Consider the following 9,831-nt stretch of genomic DNA (forward strand, 5'->3'; position numbering starts at 1 on the left):
AGGCATCGGGAGGGGGAAGAAGGAAGGGGAGGGGAGGGGAGAGGAGTCGGGAGGGAAGGGAAATCACAACTCCTTCCTTCCTGTTACTCTGGACAAAACCAAGGGTCATCCTTGACTTCTCCACACACACCCCCCATCCAACCTGTCAGCAAATGATGTTGGTCCTCTATTAAAATATATTTATAATTCATCCATCGTCACCTCCTGTGTCACTCTCACCCTGGTCCAGGTCATCTTGAGAAGCTCACAGGATCTGCCCTCGACCTCTCTGAGCCCCAGTCTCTGCCCCCTCACCACCACCCCCAGGCTATGCTTTCCTCTTCATTAATCCTCCAGGAGGGAAACTCTACTCCAGCCTCAGGGCCTTTGCATGTGCTTATTTGTTTGTTTATTGTCTATCTCCCCACTAAAAATGTACAGGAGCAGAAGGATTTATATGTTTGAATCCCTGCTGTATCCCAGGGACCTAGAACAGTGCCTGGTGCGTAATAGGAGCTCAAAAAATAATTGTTAGATGAATTAATGAGTGCTACGTCCCCACGCCATCACCACACACACACACACACACACGCACACACACACACACATACACACTTCTGTTCACTTCCTAGGTGTCTGGCTTTGGACAAGTGAATTAACATCTCTGTGGTTCCTGTTTTCTCATTTGCAAAGAGTAACATGGCACAGCAATAGTAAATCACATACCGTGATATCTGGCATATAGTCGGTCCTAATAAATGTCCTTTCTCTGAGCTGCCACAGGAAAACACATCATAAAAGCTAACATGGATTGTGCACTAAGCTTATGCCAGATTCATCATATTTAAAATTTTGTGGATGTGATATTCATTTCTGTTTACTTTCAAATGTCCCATATCTTATTTAAGCATCATGGTGATTCTGCGACCTGGTTAAGGGTATTATTATTAAACCCCTTTTACAGAAAGAGAAACTAAGTGTCAGAAGACACTTTCAGCTAATAAACAGCAGAACAAAAACAAAAACAGCATTTGGGTCTTCAGACTGAAGAGTTTACTTAACATGTAATAAGCATTCTATATATATTTAGATGAATAAATTGAGTTAAAGAAAGTAATTAAGGATAAACTTCCTACTTTAAAAACATTTGCTAGACATCTCAATTTGCTTTGCAAGAATTTTGATCATGGCACTTGAGCGTTTTAGAACTTACAAAAGTGGTTCTTGACAAGTGCAACACTGCCCCCCAAGACATACTGAAGCTTCATAAAGGCATTTTTGTGATGTGGGATAAAGATGCTGCTGGTAATGAGTGGAAAGAAGCCAGGAATACTAGTTGTTTTACAATGAGCAAGACAGTCCTACTCAGCAAAGAATTGTCTCTTTATTTCCTTTTTTCTCCTTTAATTCCTCCCTCCCTCCCTCGCTTCCTTCCTTCCTTCCCCTCTTTCTTTTTCTCTCTTCTCTCTTCTAGAATAATAGAGGAATCGTACAATACTTTAACTCCTCTAGCCCCATCATCACCACCTTTAACTTACATCCAACTTTTGTTGTATATTTTAAGTCTCTCAATATTGTCAAGTGCCCCAAAGCATTAGTATTGTTTTACAGAGCCAATGATCATTGAATCTACCCGCGTGTTTACTGCTTTCTTCACTATCGATTCTATGCTACCTCTCTCACCTTCCATCTGGGATTGTTCTTCTTCTTCCTGAAATATGCCCTTTAAGATTTCTTTTGGTGACCGTCTTCTGATAGTAAACATGTCAGTTTTTGTTTGTCTGCAAATGTCTTGATTTTCCCTTCATTGCTGTCAGGTATTTTTGCTGGATTGATATGCATTTCAGTACATTGGATATATCATTCCATCTTCCAGTGTTGCTAGTGAGAAATCAGTTGTCAATGTCACTGTGGTGCCTTTGTAGGTAATCTATCTTATTTCTCTGGCTGCATTTATATGTTTCACTTTTACTTTGATTTTGTTTGGTTTCAAGCTGATGTGTCTTAATGATGATCCCTTTTTATTGGTCCTGCTTGGGGTTCATGGGGCCCTTCACTGGGATTCCTGAATCTGTGGATATCCTTCATCAGTTTTGGAAACTCTCAGCCATTCTCCTAAAATATTATCGTTCTCCCTTTCTCTTCTTGCCTCTTAGAACTCCCATAAAATGTATGTTAGACCTCCTCGTTCTCTCTTCCAAACCTCTATCCCCTGTTCTACATTTTCCATCTTTTTCTCTCTCCATGCTTTATTCTGAATAGTTTCTTCTAATTTACCTTCCAATCACTAATTTTTCCTTTAACTATGTCTATGCCACTGAGCTATTAGTTACATTTTTGTCATTTTTGTTCTAGGATTTCTATTTCATTCTTTTTTAAGTCTGCCATGTTACTTTTTCTGGCTTCTAGGTACCTACTATTTCAAATGCTTATATGTTTGAACATAATGTTCCTAGTTATTTTAAAGCCTGTGTTTAAATCTTCAATATTTAAAGTTTTGTGGATTTATTACTATTTTCTTTTTTGTTTTTGTTAGTCATCACTCTGGGTGTCTTGTTTCTTTGTGTGCCTGGATACTTATGTGATGGTCGTTGTACATGAAAGTTATCTGTGAAAGAGTTGGAGACTTTGGATTAAATATCTTCCTCCAGGGAAAAAAAAAAAAGTTTGCTTCTTTAAGCTCTTAGGAACACTACAAGTCCTTCCTCTCAGTTAATTTTCATAGTATCCTTCTGAGGAAGGTGCAATTATTACCATTCACTTGGCAAATGAGAAAAAATAAGGCTCCAAGAGTCTACATTGTCTGCTCAGAATCAGATAATGGTGGAGCCAGGATTCAAACCCACATCAGTCAGAATCCAGAGCGCAAGCCTTTAACCAGGGGTCAGTAAACTTTTGCGTAAAGGGCAAGTTAGCAAATACTTTAGACTTTATAAGTCACACGGTCTCTGTCACAAATACTCAACAATGCCTTTGTAGCATGAATGCCACCATAAACTACACATAAATGAATAGGTGCGGATTTGCTCTCAGAAAATTTTATACACAAAAACAAGTGGCAGGCTGAATTTGGTCCATGAGAAATGTGCTTTACACGAAAGCTAGAGAAACCCACTTTTCTGATTGTTTTTCCTCTACTCAGTGTAAGGAGAAGCTTGGGAAGCCGCTGCCCCCACAGTATGCCCTGGAGCTTCTGACAGTCTATGCTTGGGAGCAAGGAAGCATGGAAACAAGATTCAACACAGCTCAGGGATTTCAGACCGTCTTAGAATTAGTCCTGAAGCATCAGAAGCTTTGCATCTACTGGAAAAACTATTACAACTTTGAAAACCCTATTATTGGACAATACCTGAGAAAGCAACTTGAAAAACCCAGGTACTCTATCCCCAAATGGCTTAGCTCCCCACATAAATGACCCCCTGATTACAGCTGTGGCAGATTGGAAATGTAGGAAGTGGGAGAGTTCCACATTTATTGATCATCTTCTGGTACTAATCATTCTGCTGGGCACTTTACTACTACCATCTAATTTTTTTTAAGCATTAAAAATATATATTTATTTTTGGCTGCTTTGGGTCTTCGTTGCTGCATGCAGGCTTTCTCTAGCTGCATCGAGCAAGGGCTACTCTTCGTTGAAGTGCACAGGCTTCTCTTGTTGCAGAGAACAGGCTCTAGAGCGCAGGCTCAGTAGTTGTGGCGCACGGGCTTAGTTGCTCCGCAGCATGTGGGATCTTCCCGGACCAGGGATTGAACCCATGTCCCCTGAATTGGCAGGTGGATTCTTCACCACTGCGCCACCAGGGAAGCCTTTCCATCTAACTTTAAAAACAATGTGCAAGCAACCCTGTGAGGCAGGCACTATGCTACCTGCTTTACAGATGACTAAACCAAGATTCTGAAAGGTAAAGAGCTTGTCCAAAGCTTAACAAAAAATGAGTGAAACAGCTGAAATTTCAACTAAAATAACAACAGCTGCAGCAACAATAATAAGTGCTCCCAGGAACTAAGAGCTTGCTATAAGACTAACACACTCTAATAGCAGTGTAAAAATTATGATTATTGTAACTGCCATGTATTGACCCCTTATTATGTCCCAATTACTGTGCTGAGCATTTCACTTGCTTGTCTAGATCCTCATACAACATCCTTTGAGGTAGGGATGTTCAATTCTTCCCATTTCACAGGTGAGGATACTGAGGATTAGAGAGGTCAAAAGACCTGCCCAAGGTCACACCCCTAATAAAGGGCAGAGGTAAGATTCAAACAGAAGTCTATGAAAACCCAAATGCAAGGCTCCTCCCTCTGTTCACTGTGCTCCATAGGGCAGGGCACCCAGGACACACCCCAGGGAGCAGTGCCCTGCTGGACCCCTCCTGCTGCCCTGAGTCCCAGCCTGTGCCAGGCTGGTACTTTTCTCTTCCAGAAGCATCTAGACCCCCCAGACATAGCCCAGCTTCTCACCTATTCTCTCTCTAAATATTGCTCTTCAGGCCTGTGATTCTGGACCCGGCTGACCCTACAGGAAACGTTGGTGGTGGAGACCCACTTAGCTGGCAGCGGCTGGCACAAGAGGCTAGAGCCTGGCTGAGTTACCCATGCTTAAAGAAATGGGACGGGTCTCCAGTAGGCTCCTGGGATGTGTCGGTGAGACCTTCTGCTTCTTCCCTGCCGTCCTTCCCCCACCCCCTCCACACAGCATGGGGCATGTAGATAGAGACCATTCTTTCCTAAGAAATTGCCTCTTGCTAGAGGTCACTCACATTCATATAGTGTCAGGCTGTGCTCTCTATTTTACAATCATTTTGGCCCCATACAGAGAGCTCCTGGACTTCTCACATCCCTCACCCAGAGTTCATTCTTTAATTAATGCCTCCTTGTCTGGAAGTAACTTTTTTAACAGCTCCAGTTGGCTCATTCCACTAAGAAGAAAAATAAACAATAACAACCACCACTTAATAAATACCTGCTTTGGGCTCAGGTTCTGTTCTAAGCCCCTTAAATTTCATTATTTCATTAAATCCTCACAACACCCCATGAGATATGTTTTCTACTCCCATCTTGCAGATGAGAAAAGGAGGCTCAGAGAGGTGAAGTCACCTGCTCAAGGCCACTCAGCTAGGGAGTGGTAGAGCTGGGATCCTAACTCGGTAGACTCCAACGCCAGTGTTTATTCCACTGAGCTAAACATCCTGCCTTGTATCCCCTCCCCCCTCAATATCATGTGACAAATGAGCGACTCAGAGCAGCTGAGGACGTGGGCATGTCACCCAGCTAAGTAGGTGCTGAGGGTCTGATCTTCCCACTCCAAGAGTAGAGATCTTTCTCATGCCGGGGTGGGGGGGGTTGATGATGTCATAGATGGGTTTCCTAGGAAACAGACTCTGGGATGAAGTTTATGTGCAGGATGTTTCAGGGGAGGACCATTGGATCCAACACCTGTGTAAAGGAGGGGAATTAAGCGGGTACCAGCACAGGGAGAGGTGCAGCTGGGGAGCCCTGGAGCTTCAACGGCCTTCAGAGTTGTCCTGCAGAAGGCTGAGGTGGCAGGTCTTTTATACCATTCAGTGGATCAGCCACGGAATGGACAACTCAGGAGGGGGTGTGTCCTTCCTCGAAGGGGATGCAGGTGGCACATCACAGTGTCCACCTGTCCACCATAAATGTTCACTGAGAACCAGTGCCAAGGTGGGAGGCCCAGCTCTCCAGTGTGACCATGTGCTTCACCCTTTCAGCCCCAAGACCATAGTGACCTGATGTGCGAGGACTATGGTTTTAGACAGAGCTATGGAACCTCTCCGAGACCCACACTCCAGGGAGGAGCCCCTCCCCAGGTGGAAGAGAACTGGGCATGTGCCATCCTCTGAACGCCAGAATCTCTTAAAGGCAAGGTCTCCGGGGCCATCTGGGCCAGACCTCTCATTTCTAGGGGCGGGGCGGGGGGCCTCAATCCCGAGAGGGCCATGAGTTGGTGTCAGACCTGGGTCCAGAATCCAGGTCTCCTGACCCCCATCCTTCCCGCCATTCTGTGCTCTCTCTTCTTTTACAGATAGCATTTTCCCACAGCTCCCTCCCCACCAGAGCCTGTTCTCCGACAATATCCTCTGAGAGGCAGCAGGAGAGACTCAGACAAAAGAGAGGAATCCCAGTCTTCACACTCTTCTCTGTACCTGGTGGGAGGGCTGTGGTCCAATTTATTGTCAGTAACAACAAAAATAGTAGCAAATACCATTTGCTGGGTGTTAATTAACCACAAGGCACAGAGCCAAGAAGTATATCTGCATATTATATGTGTGTGTGTATGTGTATGTGCGTATTCATTGATTCAACTTAAAATATTAATTGAGCACCTGCTATGTGCCAAGCATCGTTCTGGGCACTAGAACATAGCAATGAGCAAAGCAGACAAAAACCCCTGCCTCATGGAGCTGACATTTTGTGGAATATTCTACTGTTGGATAGACTAGGATCCTTCCAAGTTTCAATTACAGGTAATCCTGAGACAAACATCTTTGGTTCACCCTTTGTCCACATCTCTGATTATTTATCCAGGAAAAGTTTTAGAACTGCCCTGTGTAATACAGTAGTCACTATTGAGCACTTGAAATGTAGCTGGACCCAATCGAGATGTGCTAATCTTTATACTTTTATGAATTTTCAGATTTTATTAATTTTTGGCCATAAGTTTGTACTGTTTGTATGACCACAAGAAACAATAAAGCAATGTTTCTTGCACAAAAAATTTTAATAAGTATTTCTCTCAGCTGAGCTCTGGTAGTTTGTGCAAAGCCAGCCGACCCAGGTTATAGAAAAGTCTGGGGCACTAGTATTGGGAGCTGTTGGTTCAAGTCCAAATTCATGAGATTTGGAAACAGAGGAGCACCTGTGTAAGGGATGACGGAAATGCTGGAATGAAAATTGGAGCACCGGAGCCATAAATTTTTGATTCCCCGGAGAGAAAGCCCCATTCTGGGCAGTTCCTTCTGGGGAAACAAAAACAGGCAGATCTAATGTTTAGCCAAAGGAGATAAGGGTGGAGTCCCTCCCTGCACCCCCATTTGAGGAACCACCTTGCTGTAGCCCATAGCAGCTGCACCATTTACATCCCCTTCAGCAATAAATGGGGGGTTCAGTCTCTCCACATCTTTGCCAACGCTTTGTAATTCATGATCATTTTGATTATCACCATCCTAGTTGGTGTAAAAGAGTTATGTACTCTCAAAATAATTGGGCCTGCTAAGCAAGGTCAAGACCCTACCTGGGAAAGAATGGGACCCTGACACATAGACTGCGGACATAAGAGTGGAAGCCCCTGAAAATCTTGAATCCCCAGACTCCTCTGAACCTGGGGTTCAGAAATGTCTCCCCCTTGCAAGGAGACTCTGCAGAGGTCTCTCTTCCATAAGACCCCGCAGGACCGGCACCCACTTCCCCTCCTGCCCACTAGGACTGAGTAGGGTTGAGTCCCAAAATAGCCCAGCCGGGGGCGCGCTGGGCCTGCTGAGGGAGGGATGGACCTATATCCCAAACAGCCAGAAGACCCGGTCAGCATGTAGCAGCAAAAGTCAGGTGGGTGTGTGTGGAAGTGACCCCGAGGGCACTTGATCAAGAGGCTACAGTGTCAGGTCAGATGCGGAAGAGTTTATTGACTTGGAAGTCCCCTCCTGGAATTCAGGACTTCACACCCTGGCAAGGACCCCAGGAGACCGTGCAGAGTTGCTGTTAGCCAGGCTCTTAGAATGGAAAAAGTGAGAGCCTCTGCCGGGTGAGAACAAAATGCTGATATTCCCATGGGAGATGGTGGAAGATGGGATTCAAAGGTCAGGGAAGTGGATATGCTTGGGTGGATGTGCTATATAAGTCCAGAAAAGCCACCAAATTATCTCCCGTGGAAAAGCAGAGAATACAACGTTACCAAGGCCATAAAGAATACGCCAGTGAGAGGACTCAGCATCACTAAGAAGCTCGGGTGGCCTCCTCCATAGAAGATGCTGTCACAGGCCTCCTAACAGCACTGGGGATGGTAGAACCCCGAAATCATAGCGGCCATGAGACAACACTTACCCGTGACGTGGACACACTTCTCTTCGTGAGTGGTAGGGTGGAGGGGCAGTCAGGATGGCCTGACCCACAGAGAATTAAGGAGCTGGTCATAAAATATGGTGTCCCTGGGACCAAACTAACTGGGCCACAAATGAGGGACGCTCAATCTGCCCCATCAAACTACTTCAAGGATGGACCATTAGAACACTGAGAGATTCCCCCAATAAAAAGTCACCGTCCCTTTCCCAGTGGCTTCCCAGGAGACCCATCTCTGACACGTGACATCTAAATGTAACATGATCCTAGATTTGGGGGAGGGGGGGTTGCTATAAAGAACAACATTGGAATAACTGGTAAAAATTGAATATAAGAATATATCCATTGTATATGCTATAAGGGATGATAGCATTGTATCAAAGGTACAATTCTGAATGGGGTTGTCATTCTGTGTTTATGTAACAAGATACCCGTATTCTTAGGGGATACATATGGAAGTATTTAAGAGTAAAGGGGACTGGGTGATTCTGATGTGTCCATGAAGGTTCATCACTTGTAACCAGTGTCCCACTCTCCCACTCTGCTGGGGGATATTGGTAGTGGGCAAGGCTGTGTGGCTGGGGGAGGGGGAGGAGGCGGTATACAGGAAATCTCTTGGCTTCTGCCCAGTTATCTGCAACATGCACTCAAATGGCTCAGTAATAATGATACTGATACATAGAGAATGAGGAGCAAATGTGGTGATTTTCAGGATGAAGGATATGAGAGAGTTCTTTGTGTTTCAAAAGATTTCAAAATAAAATATTTTAAAAATAAAAATAAAGCATAGACTTTGGAAAACGGGTAGTTAGAACCTAGTCAGACAACTTACAAGCTGTGTGACCTTGGGCAAATTTTTTCAACTCTCTGAGCCTCTATGTTCTTATCTAGAAAAGAAGGCTTATGACCTCTGCCCACCCAGCCTACCTCTAGGTGTTACAGTAGAAGTCAGATAAAGGCAGGGAAGGGCCCTTAATGCGCAGGTGTGATAAGCAACTTTCTCCAGAGAAACTGAACAGTGAAAATGAACACATAAAGGGAAACCTCATTTTAAGTGGAGTCAGGAGACCAGAAGGGGGCGCTCTCACACACCTCACGTACCACCCTAATTCAGTCATAGGAAAGACAGTCAATCAACAGACCCCAACAAGAAGCATCAACAGGAAAAAACTGTCGATGACAGGCCTGGACAGGAAAGATGTACATTGCATGTCTTGGAGGAAACCGACTACCCCGGCAACTAAGCCAATCACCTGTCATCAGCCTGAATTCTTGCTTTTCTCCAATGGACTCTCATTCAAAACAACCCCTCCCAACTTCCTCCTTTTTCTCTATAAAATAATGTTCCTCTTCTTTGTTTGTTGGACTTGCCTATGGCTTATGCTATAGCCTGCTTGTCCCAAATTGAAATTCTTTGCTGTTCCTGAATAAAGCCATTTTACTGGTAAAATAACTGGCTGTTTTACTTTTGAGGTTAACAGAACTATAGGTTTTATAGATCTAGATTTAGAGAAAGATTTGTTTTAAGGAATCGGCTTGTGCCATTGCAGGGGCCAGCAAGTCCAATTTCTGCAGGGTAGGCTGGCCGGCTGGAAACCCAGGGAAGCATCTGCTGGTAGAGTTCCTTCTTCCTTGGGGGAGATCAGGCCTTTTTCTTTTTTTTTTTTAATTGATATTTTTGGCTGCATTGGGTCCTTGTTGCTGCTCACAGGCTTTCTCTAGTTGCGGCGAGCAGGGGCTATTCTTCATTGTGGTGCACGGGGTTCTCATTGTGGT

At 44.5% G+C, this 9,831-nt stretch overlaps 1 protein-coding gene across 1 annotated transcript in view; it reads left to right on the forward strand.

Annotated features, from left to right (window-relative positions):
- Positions 1–9,599, forward strand: part of OAS1 (2'-5'-oligoadenylate synthetase 1) — a 12,234-nt gene extending 2,635 nt beyond the window's left edge. Inside the window, 4 exon segments of the mRNA XM_029218390.1 lie at positions 3,122–3,354; positions 4,470–4,623; positions 5,712–5,862; positions 6,026–9,599. Coding sequence (XP_029074223.1) covers positions 3,122–3,354; positions 4,470–4,623; positions 5,712–5,843 — 519 coding nt within the window. The 3' untranslated portion in view covers positions 5,844–5,862; positions 6,026–9,599.
- The last annotated feature ends 232 nt before the right edge of the window (positions 9,600–9,831 follow it).

The sequence above is a fragment of the Monodon monoceros genome, unplaced genomic scaffold (genome assembly GCF_005190385.1).
Source record: "Monodon monoceros isolate NGI ecotype Baffin Bay Population unplaced genomic scaffold, NGI_Narwhal_1 Super_Scaffold_1, whole genome shotgun sequence".
Lineage (NCBI taxonomy): Eukaryota > Metazoa > Chordata > Mammalia > Artiodactyla > Monodontidae > Monodon > Monodon monoceros.